Genomic DNA, 26526 nt, shown 5'->3' on the forward strand with positions numbered 1-26526 from the left:
ACACACACGCACTATACTAACTATAGGCTTAGGCTATCATTAATATTAATACAATATAAAAGATTTGATATGTTGTTTATTTCTACATATGCGGACATGTCTTCCTCCTCGCCACATGGTGGCGCTGCTGACCGTCACGTCTCGGGGAGTTTTTCCTCCCCCCCCCCCCCCCCTTTGCGTTTTATTTTGAAGGTTCATACTTGTTTTCTTATCCGGTGCATTTGTGCCGTGACACCGGAAGTGCTATTTTTGAACGGGAGAAGGGACTGAACGCCGAGCGGAAGGTAAATAAAGAACGACAACGATAATAACATATAAATCCTTTTTTAAAAGCCTCTTAAAAGTCTTTATTTGAGCCACAGACGGGTTTTTATTAATGATACTCATGGTAGTTTAACCGACGCGTCAGTTACGCTGAACCACAAACTGCTGAAAAACATTTAAAAGGCGTTTTATTTGAACATTAAAGAAAAACATAAAAACCGGTACAACTTTAAAACAGAACAGCTCATTATTAACGTTAACTACAGCAGGGGGTCCCAAACTTTATCACGTCAAGAAGGACCCCCACATTCACAGCCCCGCGGACCCCCCATTTGAAGACATATTCCAGGGACCCCCCATTATAGAAGATTCTTCTCTAGCAGTGATTCTCAACCCGTTTAATTTCAAGGACCCCCCCCCGCCAGTTTGACATGCATTAGTCTACGGAGTCCGGACCCCCATTTAATGGCACTTCTATCTCGGGGACCCCCGATTTTTATTGTTAAAATCAATGCTGGTTTAACTCAGAGAGTGTACAAAATGGTTTGTGTAGGACAGTAATGTACACTTATGAATATATAGGAGGAAAAAGCTTACGTCTATTAACTCAAAGTATTGCAATGTATGTGATAGTTGTGACATCCCAGATGAACTAATCTAGATATAACCTTATACTGTTTCATTATGCTAGTGGTGTTTTCACCACAATAATTAAATATCTGAATCCCCCCCCCCGTACTGTATATGTTTCTTTTCCCTTTTTTCCCCATCCTTTATGATGAATTGAACAAGGTGGACCCTCTTGTAAACAAGTGTAATGCTTTATTTATTACAATTTACAATTTACAATTTAGGCATTTAGCAGACGCTCTTAATCCAGAGCGACTTACATTAAGCAAGAACAAAAAAGCATGGGGAATACATCACATAAAGACATTTATCATGAAACATGCGTAAGCTAAGAAAGTAACAGTGGAATATCTATAATGAAACTATACATATAAGCTATACATCTATACTACTATTTATGGTGTCGTCCACTCACAGTTAACAGTTTTCGTTTTGAGTTTGTGCTTGAAATGTAACTGTAATTCTGCAAACTGTACTTCAATCAATCAATGGCCAATGGCAAACAGAAGGAGAAATGATTATTATAACTAAAGATAGCTAAATAAAGTAGAATATAAAACAATACACTAGTCCAGAGGTCGTTGTTTTATTGCGTCCCTTAACTATAAACTGTGTTTTGGGACGCAACATGCACCCTGTTTTAATCTCTGCAGTGTGTCGCCGGTTCGAGTCCCGATCCCAACGACCTTCGCTGCCTCCCTCCCCCCCCCCCCATCTCTCTCCCCGTTTCCTGTCAACCGACTCAACAAAGGCCAAACAAATCACACCCGTGTGAAGTGAGGGGCGCTCTAATATCATCTTACTGCATGATGATGTAAAACAAACAATGGCGTTTTTAAAACAAACATTAAGTTCTCTTCAGTGTCCAATGGCGTTTTTAAAACAAACATTAAGTTCTCTTCAGTGTCCAATGGCGTTTTTAAAACAAACATTAAGTTCTCTTCAGTGTCCAAAACAAGGGTTAGGGTTAAATTAAACATTTTTATACAAACGTGTGTGTGTGCGTGTGTGTGTGTGTGTGTGTGTGTGTGTGTGTGCGCGTGCGCGTCTCTGTGCGCGTGTGTGCGCGTGCGTGTGCGTGTGTGTGTGCGACTGCGTGTACGCGTCTCTTTGTGTGTGTGTGTGTGTGCGCGTGTGTGTGTGTACGCGTCTCTTTGTGTGTGTGTGTGTGTGTGTGTGCGCCCGTGCACGTCTCTGTGTGTGTGTGTATGTGAGGATCAGGATGTCCGCCGAAGCTGTGTGGGCGGAGTCTATGGAGGAGCAGCCAATGGGAACAGAGGAGGAGGAGGAGGCGAGGACGCGAGGAGACAAGTGGAGGGACGTAGCGTGCCAGTGGGAGGAGCCTGACGAGGGGGGCGGAGCTACCAGGGAGGTGGGCTGTCAGAGCGGAGCAGGAGGCGGAGTCATCATGATTGACGTGGCCGTCCAAGTCGACCTGAACAACCCTGGTAACATATTTAATATTTACTCTAGTTACTTATTTAATATGTACTCTGGTTACCTATTTAATATGTACTCTTGTTACTTATTTAATATGTACTCTGGTTACTTATTTAATATTTACTCTTGTTACTTATTTAATATTTACTCTTGTTACTTATTTAATATATACTCTTGTTACTTATTTAACACATTGTGTGCTAGAGTTTTCTGTGAGCTCAGGCTTGGTGGTGCTGAGCGATTAACATTGGACTTTTGAACTTTTTCGGGGCCCAAAGCGAGGGGCCTCTTATAGACCGATTCCGTAGCGGTTTCATGGTCGCAGCTATACGTATTTCCTGTAGGCGGACTCGACGTAGCTGCAGGGTTTAAACCCTCACCAGGCGCATCTCTTCCACTACAGTGAACGGCAGAGTGACTGATGTTAGTTTGCCTCAAACTTTACTCTTTTACCTGCTTTTTTACTAACACTAACATTACAAAGATTTCCAGAACATCGAGATGAACCTGTGTAGTTTATGGCTGCTCCAACAGTAGAGATGAACCTGTGTAGTTTATGGCTGCTCCAACAGTAGAGATGAACCTGTGTAGTTTATGGCTGCTCCAACAGTAGAGATGAACCTGTGTAGTTTATGGCTGCTCCAACAGTAGAGATGACCCTGTGTAGTTTATGGCTGCTCCAACAGTAGAGATGAACCTGTGTAGTTTATGGCTGCTCCAACAGTAGAGATGAACCTGTGTAGTTTATGGCTGCTCCAACAGTAGAGATGAACCTGTGTAGTTTATGGCTGCTCCAACAGTAGAGATGAACCTGTGTAGTTTATGGCTGCTCCAACAGTAGAGATGAACCTGTGTAGTTTATGGCTGCTCCAACAGTAGAGATGAACCTGTGTAGTTTATGGCTGCTCCAACAGTAGTAGAGATGAACCTGTGTAGTTTATGGCTGCTCCAACAGTAGAGATGACCCTGTGTAGTTTATGGCTGCTCCAACAGTAGAGATGAACCTGTGTAGTTTATGGCTGCTCCAACAGTAGAGATGAACCTGTGTAGTTTATGGCTGCTCCAACAGTAGAGATGAACCTGTGTAGTTTATGGCTGCTCCAACAGTAGAGATGAACCTGTGTAGTTTATGGCTGCTCCAACAGTAGTAGAGATGAACCTGTGTAGTTTATGGCTGCTCCAACAGTAGAGATGAACCTGTGTAGTTTATGGCTGCTCCAACAGTAGAGATGAACCTGTGTAGTTTATGGCTGCTCCAACAGTAGTAGAGATGAACCTGTGTAGTTTATGGCTGCTCCAACAGTAGAGATGACCCTGTGTAGTTTATGGCTGCTCCAACAGTAGAGATGACCCTGTGTAGTTTATGGCTGCTCCCATAGGCGGCGGGTGCATAAGGCTAGGGAAGGCTTAGCCTTCCCAAAAATTATGCTGGGTATTTTTTTAAATATATATAATATATGTGCGCAGCATTATAGAAGGCTATTGTGTGTGTGTGTGTGTGTGTGTGTGTGTGTGTTGTCGCTGCCCCCTGGTGATCGCTGATCGGATAGGCTATACACTATACAGCATATGATTGACTACTATTGGTATGTCTGTAAACCTCGTCCTTCCAGTCGCTTTGTAGCAAAGAGTAGCACGCGCTGGTTTGTTTTGGGAAACAGCTAAATGTCTTTTTCAATGCAAATATAAAGTAGCCTAATTCAGAAGAAGAAGCTGTGAGTCGGCTGTGTCAGAACTCAGCAGCACCAGTGCCTAGGCTGCACGGTTCACAGTTCACACCACTGCAGCAACACTGAGTTCAGCGGAGTGACTGCTGTCTCTGTGCCGTCTGTAGAGCCATGAGCCGCGACTCCCGGAGGGGCAGCAACACCGCCGGGTAATCTACACTGAGTACTGACTGACTCGAGACTTGAGAAAAAGACGTCCAAAAGTCGTTGTCTGTGTATAGGCTAATTCATTGGTAAAAGTATGCTAAATAACTCATTTTTAGACCATCTGGGAAATAAATAATAAATAAATCTGCGGCGGCGGCCTCGCTTCGCTCGGCCGCGAGAGTCCCCCCCCCAACTCAATTCTATAGCCTACCCAAAGGTAAAACTCACCCGCCGCCTATGGCTGCTCCAACAGTAGTGGCAACATAAAAAATAAATAAATACGGAATGTCAAAATATCCACCGCGGTGGCTGAGACCAGAGCCTTTGAGTAATGGTTGAGACAAAGCAGTGAAAGGTCCTGAAAGATACATAATTTCAGTCTTACCCCAATACCCAATCTTTCTGTTTTATGAACACAAGGCTGCTGTACTTTATACCTCATACTAAGCATTTAAAGTATGAGGTATAAAGTACAGCAGCCTTGTGTTAATAAAACAGAAAGATTTGGTATTGGGTAAGACTGGCGTTATGTATCTTTCACTGCTTCGTCTCAACCATTACTCAATGGCTCTGGTCTCAACCACCGCGGTGGATATTAGACATTCCGTTTTATTTTATTTTTATGTTGCCACTACTGTTGGAGCAGCCATAAACTATACACAGGTTCATATCGATGTTCTGGGCATCTTTGTAATGTTAGTGTTAGTAAAAAAGCAGGTAAAGGAGTAAAGTTTGAGGCAAACTAACATCAGTCACTCTGCCGTTCACTGTAGTGGAAGAGATGCGCCTGGTGAGGGTTTAAACCCCGCAGCTACGTCGAGTCCGCCTACAGGAAATACGTAGGCTGCGACCATGAGACCCGCTACGGAATCGGTCTATAGCGAGAATCACACCGCATACATCAAAAAGAAAGCCCAACTTGTCCACTTCAATTTAAAAAGAAAATCATGATTTTACCATCTTCCATTCTGGAGATATTGACCTTTTTCTAACACCTGCTTTTGCCTGCACTCTGCTCGCTTGAAAAAACAGCAGAGATATGGAAGGTTGAAGTTGACAGACATTGACAGACAGATATAAAAATGAACACAAATAATATCATATACATACTACACACTGAATGAAAGCCCTGAATGTCTACTTTTAGGAGGAAAACAAATACACGTTGATCCCATGTACAGTTTGTCACTAATTGGCTATTGAATGAGAGACAAACTAATACTGTAATAATGATAAAAATCACCCCCCTGTGAAGTGAGCAGTGCAATGTTACACTGCTCACTTCACAACATTGCACTGCTCACTTCACAGGGGTGTGATTTTTATTATTATTACAGTATTAGTATTTTTCTTATGAAAGCAGAGAGTCTACTGTTTCATACGGTATATAGTATGTACATGTCGCTATAGGCCTTATTTAAATAATAGTTCTTCGGGTCCATGCCTTCTCTAAAGTTCTCTCTGAAAAAGAGAATTTTAGAGAAGGCATAATAATAATAATAATAATAATAATAATAAAACTTTATTTGTATAGCACCTTTCATGACATGAAATGCAGCTCAAAGTGCTTTACAGAAAAATGGAGAAAAAAAGAAAAGCAAGGAAACAACATTAAAAACAAGCAGTAATGCAATACAGTGAGGACATGAATAACAAAAATAAAAAATAAAAGATCAATTAAAAGCAATGTTGTAGAAGTTGGTCTTGAGCTGTGCTTTAAAAAGGTCTACAGAGGCTGGCTGACGAAGGTACAGTGGGAGCTTGTTCCATGCCGACGGCCCATAGAAGCAAAAAGCTGCTTCCCCGTATTTTTTAGTTGCCATTTTTTTTGGCAAAGCGAGCAGGCCAGCAGTGGAAGACCTTAGGGGGCGGTTTGGGACATATTTAGGCAGGCAGTCATGTAGGTAGGAAGAGGAAGAGACCATTGAGAGCTTTATACACAAGTAAAATAATTGTAAAATCAATCCTAAAAATGGACCTAACAATTATGGACCTAACAACTAAATATTCACAAAGTAAGGCCTATAGCGACATGTACATACTATATACCGTATGAAACAGAAGACTCTCTGCTTTCATAAGAAAAAAACTAATACTGTAATAATAATAAAAATCACACCACAACATTGCACTGCTCACTTCACACTTCTGTCTGTCTCTCTCTCTCTGCCTGTCTGTCTCTCAGACGTCTCCCTCCAGTGTGTGCTGGTCAAGTCTCAGAAGCGCAAGCGTGGTCGACCCAAGAAGTACCCGTCTGTCTGCCCGCCCGCGCCCCCCTCCCCCCTGGACCCTGAGGGGGAGGGGGAGGGAGAGGAGGAGGAGGAGGGGTCTGGAGGAGGAAGAGGGGATGAAGGAGGAGGAGAAGAAGTAGCAGAAGAGGAGATGAGAGGAGTGGAGGATGACGGCGATCCTACATGGAAGCCAGGTTTGTAGTCATTGTTTTGTAGTCATCAGATGATATCGTTACATCATGTTGCAGTATTGTTTTGTAGTCATTAAGATGATATCGTTACGTCATGTTGTAGTATTGTTTTGTAGTCATTAAGATGATATCGTTACGTCATGTTGTAGTCATGTTTTTGTAGTCATCAGGATGATATCGTTACGTCATGTTGTAGTCATGTTTTTGTAGTCATCAGGATGATATCATTACGTCATGTTGTAGTATTGTTTTGTAGTCATCAGGATGATATCGTTACGTCATGTCGTAGTCATCTGCTATTTTCAGCATGCAACCAAGTGTAAAATGACTTGTACTGGATCTCTTGTCCACTAGTCCCTTCCTAACATTTTAGTCTAGTTTTTATTTGCTGACGAAATTGTCAGTATATTCAGTCTTAGTTTTAGTCGTCATAGCTTAGTTTTCATTTAGTTTTCATTTAGTTTCCATGTAGTTTTCCTCAGTGGAAAAAGGTAGTCGATTAACATGTTTTTGTCATAGTTTTAGTGTCTGTAGATGTCCCCCTTAGTGTGGGAAAGTCCCTTATTTCCAAGACTTCTCAGTTGTCCCGAACTGAGACCCTGTCTGTCCCACATTGTGACTGACAGGCGTCAGTGTTCACATTGAGACCCTGTCTGTCCCACATTGTGACTGACAGGTGTCAGTGTTCACATTGAGACCCTGTCTGTCCCACATTGTGACTGACAGGCATCAGTGTTCACATCGAGACCCTGTCTGTCCCACATTGTGACTGACAGGCGTCAGTGTTCACATCGAGACCCTGTCTGTCCCACATTGTGACTGACAGGCGTCAGTGTTCACATTGAGACCCTGTCTGTCCCACATTGTGACTGACAGGCATCAGTGTTCACATTGAGACCCTGTCTGTCCCACATTGTGACTGACAGACATCAGTGTTCACATTGAGACCCTGTCTGTCCCACATTGTGACTGACAGGCGTCAGTGTTCACATGGAGACCCTGTCTGTCCCACATTGTGACTGACAGGTGAGACCCTGTCTGTCCCACATTGTGACTGACAGGCGTCAGTGTTCACATTGAGACCCTGTCTGTCCCACATTGTGACTGACAGGCGTCAGTGTTCACATTGAGACCCTGTCTGTCCCACATTGTGACAGACAGGCATCAGTGTTACTGTTCACATTGAGACCCTGTCTGTCCCATATTGTGACAGACAGACGTCAGTGTTACTGTTCACATTGAGACCCTGTCTGTCCCACATTGTGACAGACAGGCGTCAGTCTTCACATTGAGACCCTGTCTGTCCCACATTGTGACAGACAGGCATCAGTGTTCACATTGAGACCCTGTCTGTCCCACATTGTGACTGACAGGCGTCAGTATTCACATTGAGACCCTGTCTGTCCCACATTGTGACTGACAGGCGTCAGTGTTCACATTGAGACCCTGTCTGTCCCACATTGTGACTCTCTCTCTGTCTCTGTCTCTCTCTCTCTGTCTCTCTCTCTCTGTCTCTCTTTGTCTGTCTCTCTCTCTGTCTCTCTCTATATCTCTCTCTCTCTCGCCCCAGTGCGTCTGAAGCGTCACAGGGTCATAGGTCGTAAGGTCATCGGGTCGTACCGTCGCTACATCAAGTTGGAGGAGCCGGGCGAGGGGGAGGAGCCGGGCGAGGGGGAGGAGCCGGAGCCAGACGAGGGGGAGGAGTCGGACGGTGGCGGGGGCATGGCCAGGAAGAGGAGGAGGAGGAGGAGGAGGGGCAGGAGGCGGAGCAATGCCGCCATGGAGGAGATGGAGGAGGAGGAGGAGGAGCCAGGAGAGCAGGAGGACCAAGGTATTGCATCATCATCATCATCGTCGCCGTAACGTAGTGGTCGTTGTTTTTTTATCAGTAAATCCTCCTTTGTTTATTCTTTACTGTTGCGACCCAAAGAGATCGCCTTTTAGAGATGAGCCGAGATGGGACGATGTAGTGTGGCTCCAAAGTGCTAACATGGCCCGGAATCCGTCGCTCCCCACGAACCAATGTGAACGTAAATCCTTTGCAATAAAAGTGCCGATGGACTTCGTAATTCTAGTCACCTTTTCTGAGTGCATGGGCAGCTGTCCGTGTGTTCGGGATCGGGATGGTTGTCTTGACTTGACAGTGGGCAATATGGTCTTGTACACGTTGTGAGTTGTATGGAGTTCCCGTGTCCCCTCAACATCATAGAATCCAAAATGTTGCCATACACTTGTAAAATACTTTAAACCAAATGCTCCTTAATGTGTGCAAACAAACAGAAAGGTGCAACATAATAGTCTCAATAACTACCCCAAAGCTTCCTTAATGACACTTCAGTAACTGAAAATTAAATCCCTGAATAAGGAAACAAAGAAAAGCACCTTTTTTGTCCTAACAAAGAATAAAGGCAATTTGACAGAGTGCTGCTGACCTCAACCGAAATCCTGCCCATGTATTTCTTATGTCATTATTAATATATATTTATTGAATGCTTGTACAAACTCATTCTTTTTTTTTTAAGAAAGCTGCTTACTGCTGACTGAGTGATTGCTGACTGAGTGATTAACAGTGAGTGATTAATCATGATTAATCGGGATTAATCGAATCGTGACCCTCGGAAACGATGTGTAATCGCATCGCCAGGTACCTGGCGATATCCGCCACTAGCCTTGATGCAGTCGTAATGAGTGTTTTTACACCGCCGATCAGCTATTTTCAGCATGCAACCAAAGTGTAAAATGACTTATACTGGATCTCTTGTCCACTAGAGTCCCTTCCTAACATTTTAGTCTAGTTTTTATTTGTCGACGAAATTGTCAGTATATTTAGTCTTAGTTTTAGTCATCATAGCTTAGTTTTAATTTAGTTTCCATTTAGTTTCCGTCAGTGGAAAAAGGTAGTCGACGAACATTTTTCGTCTTGGTTTTAGTCGACGAAAACAACACTGGGTGTGTGTGTGTGCGTGTGCGTGTGTGCGCGCGCGCGTGCGTGTGTGTGTGTGTGTGTTAACAGACGACGCCGCGGACAGGAAGACGCCGGGCGGCGTGGTGTGTGAGGTGTGTGGGAAGGTGATGTCGTGTCGGACCAACCTGGCGCGCCACGCCATCACGCACACGGGCCTGCAGCCGTTCCCCTGCCCCGTGTGTGGCCAGAGGTTCAACCGCTACTCCAACGCACAGGTAGGTGCCCCATTCTGACCTGAGATCAGATTCATACGAGGTTTCCACTGGACACACGCACTGGTCTGATTAACCCATTCTGACCTGAGAACAGATTCTAAAAAAATGTCAGTCGTTCTTCGATTTTTCAAAAAATAGCAGTCCTACAAGCGAGCTGACTCCAATGTGTTTTATATATAAATAGAGCTGGTCACTGAGCTCTCATTGACTCCAATGTGTTTTATATATAAATAGAGCTGGTCACTGAGCTCTCATTGACTCCAGTGTATTTTATATATAAATAGAGCTGGTCACTGAGCTCTCATTGACTCCAATGTGTTTTATATATAAATAGAGCTGGTCACTGAGCTCTCATTGACTCCAATGTGTTTTATATATAAATAGAGCTGGTCACTGAGCTCTCATTGACTCCAGTGTATTTTATATATAAATAGAGCTGGTCACTGAGCTCTCATTGACTCCAGTGTATTTTATATATAAATAGAGCTGGTCACTGAGCTCTCATTGACTCCAGTGTATTTTATATATAAATAGAGCTGGTCACTGAGCTCTCATTGACTCCAGTGTATTTTATATATATAAATAGAGCTGGTCACTGAGCTCTCATTGACTCCAATGTATTTTATATATATAAATAGAGCTGGTCACTGAGCTCTCATTGACTCCAGTGTATTTTATATATAAATAGAGCTGGTCACTGAGCTCTCATTGACTCCAGTGTATTTTATATATAAATAGAGCTGGTCACTGAGCTCTCATTGACTCCAGTGTGTTTTATATATAAATAGAGCTGGTCACTGAGCTCTCATTGACTCCAGTGTGTTTTATATATAAATAGAGCTGGTCACTGAGCTCTCATTGACTCCAGTGTATTTTATATATAAATAGAGCTGGTCACTGAGCTCTCATTGACTCCAGTGTATTTTATATATAAATAGAGCTGGTCACTGAGCTCTCATTGACTCCAGTGTATTTTATATATATAAATAGAGCTGGTCACTGAGCTCTCATTGACTCCAGTGTATTTTATATATAAATAGAGCTGGTCACTGAGCTCTCATTGACTCCAGTGTATTTTATATATAAATAGAGCTGGTCACTGAGCTCTCATTGACTCCAGTGTATTTTATATATAAATAGAGCTGGTCACTGAGCTCTCATTGACTCCAGTGTATTTTATATATAAATAGAGCTGGTCACTGAGCTCTCATTGACTCCAGTGTATTTTATATATAAATAGAGCTGGTCACTGAGCTCTCATTGACTCCAGTGTATTTTATATATATAAATAGAGCTGGTCACTGAGCTCTCATTGACTCCAGTGTGTTTTATATATAAATAGAGCTGGTCACTGAGCTCTCATTGACTCCAGTGTGTTTTATATATAAATAGAGCTGGTCACTGAGCTCTCATTGACTCCAGTGTATTTTATATATATAAATAGAGCTGGTCACTGAGCTCTCATTGACTCCAGTGTGTTTTATATATAAATAGAGCTGGTCACTGAGCTCTCATTGACTCCAGTGTGTTTTATATATAAATAGAGCTGGTCACAGAGCTCTCATTGACTCCAGTGTGTTTTATATATAAATAGAGCTGGTCACTGAGCTCTCATTGACTCCAGTGTGTTTTATATATAAATAGAGCTGGTCACTGAGCTCTCATTGACTCCAGTGTATTTTATATATAAATAGAGCTGGTCACTGAGCTCTCATTGACTCCAGTGTATTTTATATATAAATAGAGCTGGTCACTGAGCTCTCATTGACTCCAGTGTATTTTATATATAAATAGAGCTGGTCACAGAGCTCTCATTGACTCCAGTGTATTTTATATATATAAATAGAGCTGGTCACTGAGCTCTCATTGACCTAATGCATTCCACTGAAATTCCGCGTGTAGTTTGGCTCCAACGGTGCGACTAATCTCCCGTCTGGAATTTGGGAAAAAAAATTGACGTTGGTCTCTTTGCCTCCTCCCCCTTGTATTTCCCGCGGGCCTCGTGACTCCGCCCACACAGAGCCACATGCGCCGCATGCACTCGGAGGCGGACTCTCGGCCGCGGGGCCGGCGCAGGGAGCACGGGGACAACAGCGCCCCCTCCTGGCTGTGTGAGATGTGCGGCAAGAGCTTCAACTGTCACTCCAGGCTCAGGGTCCACGTCATGGGGCACAACGGGGTTAAACCCTACGGCTGTCACATCTGTCCAAAGGTTAGTTTAAACCCTACGGCTGTCACATCTGTCCAAAGGTTAGTTTAAACCCTACGGCTGTCACATCTGTCCAAAGGTTAGTTACTGTTAACGAGTGTGACCACATTTGACTGGGAGACTGCCATTGGATCTTTTTTTAATTTTTGTTTTTTCATGTCCTATCAAAGCAGGGAATCGTAGCTTCAAATGTACATATTGGTTGTTCAGTTTGACCCACCGGTTTTGGAGATATGGCTTATTGAGTAATGTCTGGCAGAGAAACAGAGAGTTGAGAAAACAGGCTTGAAAAGGTTCACTTCTGTGGTCTCTAACATTACACCTATAGCTACATGTTTAAGCATTTATTTCATATTTACATGTCTTCTGTGGACTCTAACATTACACCTATAGCTACATGTTTAAGCATTTATTTAATATTTACATGTCTTCTGTGGTCTCTAACATTACACCTATAGCTACATGTTTAAGCATTTATTTCATATGTACATGTTTTCTGTGGACTCTAACATTACACCTATAGCTACATGTTTAAGCATTTATTTCATATTTACATTTTTTCTGTGGTCTCTAGTATTACACCTAGCTACATGTTTAAGCATTTATTTCATATTTACATGTCTTCTGTGGTCTCTAACATTACAATAGCTACATGTTTTTTCATGTCAATTTCAGCTCTGACACTTATTTCAGACATGCTCTAGTAGGTGAAGAGTCTGCCTGTGCTATTAACTCATTTTGAAAAGAAAATACAAAAATAAAGTTTTTCTCCTCTGGTGAAAAGCTGGAATGTGCGCGATGGCAGTCTCTCAGTCAAATCTGGTCACAAGTGGTGTCAAAACATATCGATGTGACTCGATTATCGAATTCAACATTAACGATGTGCATAAAGTGTGTGCAAATCGAGTGGAAAAGTGATTTTAACATTGTCTAACGTTGTTTAATGCAATCAGACAGGGCTTTTCTGATTGGTTGTATGGGCTGTCGATAGGCGTTCCCGCATAACCTTTGTTATTATTATTATTATTCATATTGTTATTCCAGACCTATGTGAGCGCAGCAGATCTCTACAAACACATCCGTAAAGTACACGAGGAAGGAACGACTGTCAGGTAAACATCTTTTCTTGCATTATTTCTTACTTATTCTTATTAACCAATGAGCTTTAATTGACGTAGATCTAGGCCAATGGCGGCGAGTGGGTTTTGACTTATTTTACATCATCTTCTATTCTGTCAGGTATTCAGGAGCTCCTCTGTTGTGTGACAGGTGTAGCAGGGTGTTGATTGACTAGCAGGTGTAGCAGGGTGGTAATTGACTAGTTTAGTTTAGTTTATTTGCACATATGTAAAATAATAACAACAATATGGTGAAATAAAATAAAGAAAGCAAATATTTCAAACAGGAAACAAGATTCGTTACATACATCTGTGCTGGAAGTGCCAAAAAAAGCCCAAAGGGGCTTATCGAGTGGCCTTCCTATAGAAGCTACACAGTTGAGCTTAAATAACAGAAATTAAGATATGAATAATATTGGTAAAACCTAAGGATTGTAAATAATAATAATAATGAAAAAATAAAAAAATATTCTAATAATAAATATCAAATAATAACATGACTAGGGCGTGTTGCCCAAGCTTGTTAATAAAAAAATTGCTGTAATTGTCTCTTTAAAAAGAGCAGAGACTATAGTACAGATTCTGATATGAGACGGTAAGTTATTCCAAAAGTGTGGTCCTCTGAACTATAGCAGGTGTAGCAGGGTGGTAATTGACTAGCAGGTGTAGCGGGGTGGTAATTGACTAGCAGGTGTAGCAGGGTGGTAATTGACTAGCAGGTGTAGCAGGGTGGTAATTGACTAGCAGGTGTAGCAGGGTGGTAATTGACTAGCAGGTGTAGCGGGGTGGTATTTGACTAGCAGGTGTAGCAGGGTGGTAATTGACTAGCAGGTGTAGCAGGGTGGTAATTGACTAGCAGGTGTAGCAGGGTGGTAATTGACTAGCAGGTGTAGCAGGGTGGTAATTGACTAGCAGGTGTAGCAGGGTGGTATTTGACTAGCAGGTGTAGCAGGGTGGTAATTGACTAGCAGGTGTAGCAGGGTGGTAATTGACTAGCAGGTGTAGCAGGGTGGTAATTGACTAGCAGGTGTAGCAGGGTGGTAATTGACTAGCAGGTGTAGCGGGGTGGTAATTGACTAGCAGGTGTAGCAGGGTGGTAATTGACTAGCAGGTGTAGCAGGGTGGTAATTGACTAGCAGGTGTAGCAGGGTGGTAATTGACTAGCAGGTGTAGCAGGGTGGTAATTAACTAGCAGGTGTAGCGGGGTGGTAATTGACTAGCAGGTGTAGCAGGGTGGTAATTGACTAGCAGGTGTAGCAGGGTGGTAATTGACTAGCAGGTGTAGCAGGGTGGTAATTAACTAGCAGGTGTAGCGGGGTGGTAATTGACTAGCAGGTGTAGCAGGGTGGTAATTGACTAGCAGGTGTAGCGGGGTGGTATTTGACTAGCAGGTGTAGCAGGGTGGTAATTGACTAGCAGGTGTAGCAGGGTGGTAATTGACTAGCAGGTGTAGCAGGGTGGTAATTGACTAGCAGGTGTAGCAGGGTGGTAATTGACTAGCAGGTGTAGCAGGGTGGTATTTGACTAGCAGGTGTAGCAGGGTGGTAATTGACTAGCAGGTGTAGCAGGGTGGTAATTGACTAGCAGGTGTAGCAGGGTGGTAATTGACTAGCAGGTGTAGCAGGGTGGTAATTGACTAGCAGGTGTAGCAGGGTGGTAATTGACTAGCAGGTGTAGCAGGGTGGTAATTAACTAGCAGGTGTAGCGGGGTGGTAATTGACTAGCAGGTGTAGCAGGGTGATAATTGACTAGCAGGTGTAGCAGGGTGGTAATTAACTAGCAGGTGTAGCAGGGTGGTAATTGACTAGCAGGTGTAGCGGGGTGGTAATTGACTAGCAGGTGTAGCGGGGTGGTAATTGACTAGCAGGTGTAGCAGGGTGGTAATTGACTAGCAGGTGTAGCAGGGTGGTAATTGACTAGCAGGTGTAGCAGGGTGGTAATTGACTAGCAGGTGTGGCAGGTTATTCATTGACTCCTCCCCTCCCAGGTATTCTGGAGGCCCTCTGCTGTGCGACAGGTGTGGGAGGGAGTTTAAGTGCCGCTCTCTGCTCGTGGCTCACTACCGAACTCACACCGGAGAGCGACCGTTCCACTGCGACATGTGCACCCTGAAGTTCGCCCGGCCGCACCTCCTGAGGAGACACAAGGTAATCTGATTACATCACACCTCCTGAGGAGACACAGGGTAATCTGATTACATCATGATTTGAGGATGTACGTTTTTTCGTCCTAATACAAAACATTAAATGCCAATGCTGAATATAATATATATATATATATATATATATATATATATATATATATATATATTATATATAGGAGGGGCTACAGAAAGAAATGAAAAAAATCACACTCGTGTGGAGTGATCATCATCACATTCCGTGCTCAGCCAATCAAATCATCACAAATGTTATTCCGGCCAATCACTTGTGGCGTACTTTGCTCAGCTTTTTTTCCTCTTTTTTTTATTAATATTATTTTTCCCATCATTTCCGGCCTTCATTTTCCCCACTTCCTGTGTTTGGTGTGATGTCACTTCCTGTGTTTGGTGTGATGTCACTTCCTGTGTTTGGTGTGATGCCACTTCCTGTGTGCCTCCAGGCAAACGTCCATGCTGAAGGTCGTACGAGAGTGAGGTCAGAGGTCACCGCGGAAGAGGAGCGACCTTTTGTCTGTCAGGTCGGAACGCACGCACACACACAGACACACGCACGCACACACACACACACACACACACACACACTTAAGCGATCTACTATTTGAGACTATATGAGACAAATAATTAAAAAAAAAGTTTAAGTTAGTAGAACAGCCCTGTTTTTTTGTTTTTTTTATCCCACGATTTTGTAACCCATTTTTCACCCCTGTGTCAATCATCTAATGTGATCCTGGGCTCTACACACCCTCCACCAACCTAGTCCCCATATATGGGGGACAAGGGGAGACCAACCTAGTCCCCATATATGGGGGACAAGGGGAGACCAACCTAGTCCCCATATATGGGGGACAAGGGGAGAGCAACCTAGTCCCCATATATGGGGGACAAGGGGAGACCAACCTAGTCCCCATATATGGGGGACAAGGGGAGACCAACCTAGTCCCCATATATGGGGGACAAGGGGAGAGCAACGGACTTGAACTCATGCTTCCTTCATGCCTGAGTGTCCAAGTCGCTCCTTTACACCTGACAGGGGGGAGTTTCCCTGGTTGGACGTATAGCGCGTGGAAGGAACACGTTATTCCAACCAGTTCCTTATTTCCCCTCCATCAGGCGTACAGCTCTGTTTAACCGAATATCCACACAGTCCTAGAATGTTCCTCTCAATACAGGTCTCTCCCCCAGGTGTGTGGTAATGTCTCTCTCTCTCTCTCTCTCTCTCTCTGTGTGGTGTGTCTGTGTCTCTCTCCCCAGGTGTGTGGTAAGAGGCTGAAGACGGTGGCCCAGTTAGAGTCTCATGTCAGAGTTCACACAGAGGATCGTCCTCACAGCTGCTCTGTATGTCTGAGAGGGTTCTCCTCCTCTAGGTAACTATACCTACCTACCTATAACTACTGTATCTAATGTCAACCTGGCAACCCGCCCACATTAAATACTCTACAGTGCACGGCTTTTAATCAAGCCGTGCACTTCTTTACAATAGTATGAAGGCTACCATTGTTTTATTTACAAACTTCTCTTCAACTGGGATTTTGTCAAATGTGACCAGATTTGACCTGCCATCGCGCAAATTCCAGCTTTTCACCAGAGGAGAAAAACGTTTTTAATTTTTTTTTTTTTCCTAAAATGAGTTTATAGCACAGGCAGACTCTTCACATACTAGAGCATGTCTGAAATAAGTGTCAATCGACATGTAACTGAAATCGACATGTAAATATGAAATAAATGCTTAAACATGTAGCTATAGGTGTAATGTTAGAGTCCACAGAAGACATGTAAATATGAAATAAATGCTTAAACATGTAGCTATAGGTGTCATGTTAGAGTCCACAGAAGACATGTAAATATGAAATAAATGCTTAAACATGTAGCTATAGGTGTAATGTTAGAGTCCACAGAAGACATGTAAATATGAAATAAATGCTTAAACATGTAGCTATAGGTGTAATGTTAGAGACCACAGAAGACATGTAAATATGAAATAAATGCTTAAACATGTAGCTAGGTGTAATGTTAGAGTCCACAGAAGTGAACCTTTTCAAGCCTGTTTTCTCAACTCTCTGTTTCTCTGCCAGACATTACTCTATAAGCCATATCTCCAAAACCGGTGGGTCAAACTGAACAACCAATATGTCAATTTGAAGCTACGATTCCCTGCTTTCACATGACATGAAACATGTAAGCAAGAAACTAAAAAATCCAATGGCCCTCAGTCAAGTTTAGTCACAAATGGTCACGGTTTGGCCTAGATCAGAACCGGAGCAGAAAACAGAATTGTTTAAATTATTAAAACCATCTAAAGGTCTGATCACCATCAAAATGTAGTATATATATATATATATATATACCTCTGAGCATGCACACATTCGTACCAGCACGACCACAATACTTGCGCGTTCTGCTTGAGGCAAGTAATAATAATAATAATAATAATAATGTCTTATTGTTCTGCGTCCTCTAGGACCCTGAGGCAGCACCAGCTGACTGTACACGCTGAGGGGACGGAGAGACGCACCCCCACCCGCAAGACCGCCAGGTAACCAATCAGCATGCTTCATTTTCTCCGATCCGTTGATTGATTCAGATATGAGACCAATATAAACAAAAATAAATATAAAAACAATTTTTGGCATCTTTAATTAAGTTGACTTGATTGACTGACATAAAAAAGTGCCTGTCAGCTCAAACCCATAATGCTATACTTTGTTTTCAAGAGTGTTGCTGTGCACAAATGTCGGTAGGCCTATATTACAAATGAAATGCAAAGAAAACTCTACCTATTCCATTTCTCCCCCTTTCCAAGTGCTTTTGTCTTAAATATAATGCCAGCGCCGCGCTAGCTATTCCAAAGCCATTTCCAGCAATGGTATTATAATGTTTTCAGTGAGTAGATCTTGTTGAGCTGTTCATTTTGAAAGTAGCTCTCATGTCAAAAAAGAGCCTGGATTTAGATGAAGGCATTTTTAGTAGAATGGAGGTCGGGGCTAAATAAATGGGTTAACATCATTGGTCCACGGGCACTGATCCTATCTCTCATCTCATTGGTCCACGGGCACTGACATCCTATCTCTCATCTCATTGGTCCACAGCGCTGCCCGCAAGGCGGAGAAGGAGGAGCCGGAGACGCCCTCGCCCTACGTGTGTCCGACGTGCGGACGAGACTTCAAGTTCAGGTCCACCCTGGCCCTGCACAGCGTCACGCACACCAAGGAGAGACCGCACCACTGTGACCTCTGCCCCCAGGTCAGTACACAGCGTCACGCACACCAAGGAGAGACCCCACCACTGTGACCTCTGCCCCCAGGTCAGTACACAGCGTCACGCACACCAAGGAGAGACCCCACCACTGTGACCTCTGTCCTCAGGTCAGTAGAGACCGCACCCCTGTGACCTCTGCCCCCAGGTCAGTAGAGACCGCACCACTGTGACCTCTGTCCCCAGGTCAGTAGAGACCGCACCACTGTGACCTCTGTCCCCAGGTCAGTACACAGCGTCACGCACACCAAGGAGAGACCCCACCACTGTGACCTCTGTCCCCAGGTCAGTAAAGTGTGACCTCTGTCCCTCAGGTCAGTAGAGTGTGACCTCTGACCTCAGGTCAGTAGAGTGTGACCTCTGCCCCTCAGGTCAGTAGAGTGTGACCTCTGCCCCCAGGTCAGTTCTCGTCTGTTTGTGGTGATTTTTGTCCCGTAACTTCGTATCGTTCTGTATCTTCAACGGTGACGTCATGGACACAAAAACACATTTCAGTGCAAGCTGTCAATGAAGTCGTATCGTATCGTACATAATTATACGTATGTGTTTTTCAGAACTGTATATATATGTATTTTTTACATATATATATATATATATATATATATATATATATATATATATATATGTGTGATGGTACCTACCCTAGGGGAAACGGGGAGAACATGCACAACAATAAGTAATAATAATAATAATACATTTTATTTACAAGGCGCCTTTCAGGGCACTCAAGGTCGCCGTACAGGTTAAAAAAACAGTACAAAAACACAGTTAAAAGCAGAACAAAACACAGCTTGCAGCAGAAGACACAGAGGTCACACAGAGTCATATAGGCCTGCCTAAACAGGTGGGTTTGGAATATGGTGATAGAGTCCATGTTTCTGATGTCAGGGGGGAGGGAGTTCCAGAGGTAAAGAAGTATATCTGTATATCTTTACTGTATACCTGATACAGTATCTTTACTGTATATCTGATACAGTATCTTTACAGTATCTTTACTGTATATCTGATACAGTATCTTTACTGTATATCTGATACAGTATCTTTACTGTATATCTGATACAGTATCTTTACTGTATATCTGATACAGTATCTTTACTGTATACCTGATACAGTATCTTTACTGTATATCTGATACAGTATCTTTACTGTATACCTGATACAGTATCTTTACTGTATATCTGATACAGTATCTTTACTGTATATCTGATACAGTATCTTTACTGTATACCTGATACAGTATCTTTACAGTATCTTTACTGTATACCTGATACAGTATCTTACTGTATATCTGATACAGTATCTTTACTGTATACCTGATACAGTATCTTTACTGTATACCTGATACAGTATCTTTACTGTATATCTGATACAGTATCTTTACTGTATCTTTACTGTATACCTGATACAGTATCTTTACTGTATATCTGATACAGTATCTTTACTGTATATCTGATACAGTATCTTTACTGTATACCTGATACAGTATCTTTACTGTATATCTGATACAGTATCTTTACTGTATACCTGATACAGTATCTTTACTGTATACCTGATACAGTATCTTTACTGTATATCTGATACAGTATCTTTACTGTATACCTGATACAGTATCTTTACTGTATACCTGATACAGTATCTTTACTGTATATCTGATACAGTATCTTTACTGTATACCTGATACAGTATCTTTACTGTATATCTGATACAGTATCTTTACTGTATATCTGATACAGTATCTTTACTGTATATCTGATACAGTATCTTTACTGTATATCTGATACAGTATCTTTACTGTATATCTGATACAGTATCTTTACTGTATATCTGATACAGTATCTTTACTGTATATCTGATACAGTATCTTTACTGTATACCTGATACAGTATCTTTACTGTATACCTGATACTGTAAACCTGATACAGTATCTTTACTGTATACCTGATACAGTATCTTTACTGTATACCTGATACAGTATCTTACTGTATATCTGATACAGTATCTTTACTGTATACCTGATACAGTATCTTTACTGTATATCTGATACAGTATCTTTACTGTATATCTGATACAGTATCTTTACTGTATATCTGATACAGTATCTTTACTGTATATCTGATACAGTATCTTTACTGTATACCTGATACAGTATCTTTACTGTATACCTGATACAGTATCTTTACTGTATATCTGATACAGTATCTTTACTGTATACCTGATACAGTATCTTTACTGTATATCTGATACAGTATCTTTACTGTATATCTGATACAGTATCTTTACTGTATATCTGATACAGTATCTTTACTGTATATCTGATACAGTATCTTTACTGTATACCTGATACAGTATCTTTACTGTATATCTGATACAGTATCTTTACTGTATACCTGATACAGTATCTTTACTGTATATCTGATACAGTATCTTTACTGTATACCTGATACAGTATCTTTACTGTATATCTGATACAGTATCTTTACTGTATACCTGATACAGTATCTTTACTGTATATCTGATACAGTATCTTTACTGTATATCTGATACAGTATCTTTACTGTATATCTGATACAGTATCTTTACTGTATATCTGATACAGTATCTTTACTGTATACCTGATACAGTATCTTTACTGTATACCTGATACAGTATCTTTACTGTATACCTGATACAGTATCTTTACTGTATACCTGATACAGTATCTTTACTGTATATCTGATACAGTATCTTTACTGTATCTTTACTGTATACCTGATACAGTATCTTTACTGTATACCTGATACAGTATCTTTACTGTATACCTGATACAGTATCTTTACTGTATATCTGATACAGTATCTTTACTGTATACCTGATACAGTATCTTTACTGTATACCTGATACAGTATCTTTACTGTATATCTGATACAGTATCTTTACTGTATACCTGATACAGTATCTTTACTGTATATCTGATACAGTATCTTTACTGTATACCTGATACAGTATCTTTACTGTATATCTGATACAGTATCTTTACTGTATATCTGATACAGTATCTTTACTGTATACCTGATACAGTATCTTTACTGTATACCTGATACAGTATCTTTACTGTATATCTGATACAGTATCTTTACTGTATACCTGATACAGTATCTTTACTGTATATCTGATACAGTATCTTTACTGTATACCTGATACAGTATCTTTACTGTATATCTGATACAGTATCTTTACTGTATACCTGATACAGTATCTTTACTGTATATCTGATACAGTATCTTTACTGTATACCTGATACAGTATCTTTACTGTATATCTGATACAGTATCTTTACTGTATACCTGATACAGTATCTTTACTGTATACCTGATACAGTATCTTTACTGTATCTTTACTGTATACCTGATACAGTATCTTTACTGTATACCTGATACAGTATCTTTACTGTATATCTGATACAGTATCTTTACTGTATACCTGATACAGTATCTTTACTGTATACCTGATACAGTATCTTTACTGTATATCTGATACAGTATCTTTACTGTATCTTTACTGTATACCTGATACAGTATCTTTACTGTATACCTGATACAGTATCTTTACTGTATCTTTACTGTATACCTGATACAGTATCTTTACTGTATACCTGATACAGTATCTTTACTGTATACCTGATACAGTATCTTTACTGTATACCTGATACAGTATCTTTACTGTATATCTGATACAGTATCTTTACTGTATCTTTACTGTATACCTGATACAGTATCTTTACTGTATACCTGATACAGTATCTTTACTGTATCTTTACTGTATACCTGATACAGTATCTTTACTGTATACCTGATACAGTATCTTTACTGTATACCTGATACAGTATCTTTACTGTATATCTGATACAGTATCTTTACTGTATACCTGATACAGTATCTTTACTGTATATCTGATACAGTATCTTTACTGTATATCTGATACAGTATCTTTACTGTATATCTGATACAGTATCTTTACTGTATATCTGATACAGTATCTTTACTGTATATCTGATACAGTATCTTTACTGTATATCTGATACAGTATCTTTACTGTATACCTGATACAGTATCTTTACTGTATACCTGATACAGTATATTTACTGTATATCTGATACAGTATCTTTACTGTATACCTGATACAGTATCTTCACTGTATATCTGATACAGTATCTTTACTGTATACCTGATACAGTATCTTTACTGTATACCTGATACAGTATATTTACTGTATACCTGATACAGTATCTTTACTGTATATCTGATACAGTATCTTTACTGTATACCTGATACAGTATATTTACTGTATATCTGATACAGTATCTTTACTGTATATCTGATACAGTATCTTTACTGTATCTTTACTGTATACCTGATACAGTATCTATACTGTATATCTGATACAGTATCTTTACTGTATACCTGATACAGTATCTTTACTGTATATCTGATACAGTATCTTTACTGTATATCTGATACAGTATCTTTACTGTATACCTGATACAGTATCTTTACTGTATACCTGATACAGTATATTTACTGTATATCTGATACAGTATCTTTACTGTATACCTGATACAGTATCTTCACTGTATATCTGATACAGTATCTTTACTGTATACCTGATACAGTATCTTTACTGTATACCTGATACAGTATATTTACTGTATATCTGATACAGTATCTTTACTGTATATCTGATACAGTATCTTTACTGTATATCTGATACAGTATCTTTACTGTATATCTGATACAGTATCTTTACTGTATATCTGATACAGTATCTTTACTGTATCTTTACTGTATATCTGATACAGTATCTTTACTGTATCTTTACTGTATATCTGATACAGTATCTTTACTGTATACCTGATACAGTATCTTTACTGTATATCTGATACAGTATCTTTACTGTATCTTTACTGTATACCTGATACAGTATCTTTACTGTATATCTGATACAGTATCTTTACTGTATATCTGATACAGTATCTTTACTGTATCTTTACTGTATATCTGATACAGTATCTTTACTGTATACCTGATACAGTATCTTTACTGTATATCTGATACAGTATCTTTACTGTATCTTTACTGTATACCTGATACAGTATCTTTACTGTATATCTGATACAGTATCTTTACTGTATCTTTACTGTATACCTGATACAGTATCTTTACTGTATATCTGATACAGTATCTTTACTGTATATCTGATACAGTATCTTTACTGTATATCTGATACAGTATCTTTACTGTATACCTGATACAGTATCTTTACTGTATATCTGATACAGTATCTTTACTGTATATCTGATACAGTATCTTTACTGTATACCTGATACAGTATCTTTACTGTATATCTGATACAGTATCTTTACTGTATATCTGATACAGTATCTTTACTGTATATCTGATACAGTATCTTTACTGTATACCTGATACAGTATCTTTACTGTATACCTGATACAGTATCTTTACTGTATATCTGATACAGTATCTTTACTGTATACCTGATACAGTATCTTTACTGTATATCTGATACAGTATCTTTACTGTATACCTGATACAGTATCTTTACTGTATATCTGATACAGTATCTTTACTGTATATCTGATACAGTATCTTTACTGTATACCTGATACAGTATCTTTACTGTATATCTGATACAGTATCTTTACTGTATATCTGATACAGTATCTTTACTGTATCTTTACTGTATACCTGATACAGTATCTTTACTGTATCTTTACTGTATACCTGATACAGTATCTTTACTGTATACCTGATACAGTATCTTTACTGTATATCTGATACAGTATCTTTACTGTATATCTGATACAGTATCTTTACTGTATATCTGATACAGTATCTTTACTGTATACCTGATACAGTATCTTTACTGTATCTTTACTGTATACCTGATACAGTATCTTTACTGTATACCTGATACAGTATCTTTACTGTATCTTTACTGTATACCTGATACAGTATCTTTACTGTATCTTTACTGTAAACCTGATACAGTATCTTTACTGTATACCTGATACAGTATCTTTACTGTATACCTGATACAGTATCTTTACTGTATATCTGATACAGTATCTTTACTGTATACCTGATACAGTATCTTTACTGTATATCTGATACAGTATCTTTACTGTATATCTGATACAGTATCTTTACTGTACACCTGATACTGTATCTTTACTGTAAACCTGATACAGTATCTTTACTGTATACCTGATACAGTATCTTTACTGTATATCTGATACAGTATCTTTACTGTATATCTGATACAGTATCTTTACTGTATACCTGATACAGTATCTTTACTGTATACCTGATACAGTATCTTTACTGTATACCTGATACAGTATCTTTACTGTATACCTGATACAGTATCTTTACTGTATCTTTACTGTAAACCTGATACAGTATCTTTACTGTATCTTTACTGTATACCTGATACAGTATCTTTACAGTATCTTTACTGTATATCTGATACAGTATCTTTACGTTACGTTCCAGAGGTTCGGTCTTCTGGGTCACCTGAAACGCCACCGCGAGGACGTGCACCCCGACGGGAAGGCGGGGCCTAAGGAGGCCCGCATCTTCTCCTGTCCAATCTGCGGCAAGACCTTCAGGAAGTCCCGTCTCCGCCTGGAGCGTCACATGACCAGCGTGCACGACCAGCCGCAGCTCTGGCCCCCCCCCGCCGATGACGTCCCCCCCCCTTCCCCCCCCTCCTCCTCCTCAAACCGCAAAAGACACGAGCGTGTCGCCGCGGGAGACAACGGCGTAGGAACCATCATCATGGTCACCGTGCCGGGGAACGAAAACCAAGACGCACCAGAGGAGGAGGGGGAGGGGGAAGAGGGGGAGGAGGAAGAGGGGGAGAGCGACTCCGGGCGGACTGACGGCGACACACACCACGCCGTGGTCTCGGTAACGCTGCCCAACGACACCGAAACACACCACGACATGCTGGCCGTCGCAACGCCGCTTGATGAGCCCCAGGAGCACGAGGAGGCGGCGCCTCCTCCTGGCGGCGAAACGTCTGACGCGGCGCTCGACGACCACCACACGCATCACGTGATAGCGGTGACGACGCAGCCCGAGGACGACGGCGGCGGCGGCGGCGGCTACGCGCAGATGATCCAAGTCACGCACACCGACGACGGTAGCTACGCCCAGGTGATGGCGGTCGAGGCGCAGAGCGAGGGCGATGCGGGCTACGCCCAGATTATAGAGGCGCAGCCTGACATCGTTGAGGTGACGCAGGCTGACATCGTTGAGGTGACGCAGGCTGACATCGTTGAGGTGACGCAGGCTGACATGGTAGAGGTGACGCAGGCTGACATGGTAGAGGTGACGCAGGCTGACATGGTAGAGGTGACGCAGGCTGACATGGTAGAGGTGACGCAGGCTGACATGGTAGAGGTGACGCAGGCTGACATGGTAGAGGTGACGCAGGCTGACATCGTAGAGGTGACTCAGGCTGACATGATGGAAGTGACGCAGCCTGACGGATACGCTCAGGAGACCATCATCATAGAAGTGACGCAACCCGGCAGCGTCGAGGCCGAAGAGGTTTTCGTGCCCCCGCCCACATAGGGGACGAGGCCCCGCCCACCCACATAGGGGGGGGAGGGCGAGGCCCCGCCCACCCAGTGAACAGGCTCCACCCACCCAGACTTCTCAAAGTTGCAGGGGGGAGGGGAGGGGAAATCTGAGAACAAACTGTGCATAATAATTATCGTCTCTTGCTCGGGCGGAAATCTCACGGGTTTCCAAAACGCGCTTGTTGCTATTCAGGATTCCCAATTCAAAAGTAGCAGATCTACAAGCTCGTTTCCAGCTTGTAGATCTGTTATTTTTTTTATGCTTTTGTGCGACGCTGTAGTGCGACCAAGTAGGAAATGATTCAGTGAACACTTTGACTGCCCACGTTAGTCG

General features: G+C 41.4%; 1 protein-coding gene across 1 annotated transcript; it reads left to right on the forward strand.

Annotated features, from left to right (window-relative positions):
* Positions 1-272: 272 nt before the first annotated feature.
* On the forward strand, positions 273-26321 carry LOC308336016 (uncharacterized protein). Its single transcript, XM_080793258.1, has 14 exons — positions 273-284; positions 2116-2342; positions 6394-6633; positions 8201-8461; positions 9644-9810; positions 11831-12022; positions 13064-13131; positions 15125-15284; positions 15739-15816; positions 16550-16662; positions 17757-17831; positions 18385-18538; positions 25099-26192; positions 26227-26321. Exons 2-13 carry the CDS (start codon positions 2117-2119, stop codon positions 26182-26184), a joined length of 2820 nt encoding a protein of 939 aa, XP_080649384.1. The 5' UTR covers positions 273-284; position 2116; the 3' UTR covers positions 26185-26192; positions 26227-26321.
* The last annotated feature ends 205 nt before the right edge of the window (positions 26322-26526 follow it).

This window comes from Protomyctophum bolini (genome assembly GCF_963924005.1).
Source record: "Protomyctophum bolini genome assembly, chromosome: 21".
NCBI lineage: Eukaryota > Metazoa > Chordata > Actinopteri > Myctophiformes > Myctophidae > Protomyctophum > Protomyctophum bolini.

Coding starts and splice junctions, on each gene's coding strand:
- LOC308336016 (XM_080793258.1), top strand. CDS start 2,117: ATGTCCGCCGAAGCTGTGTGGGCGGAGTCTATGGAGGAGCAGCCAATG. Junction 8,462..9,643: donor AGGAGAGCAGGAGGACCAAG/GTATTGCATCAT, acceptor GTGTGTTAACAG/ACGACGCCGCGGACAGGAAG. Junction 13,132..15,124: donor GAGGAAGGAACGACTGTCAG/GTAAACATCTTT, acceptor CTCCCCTCCCAG/GTATTCTGGAGGCCCTCTGC.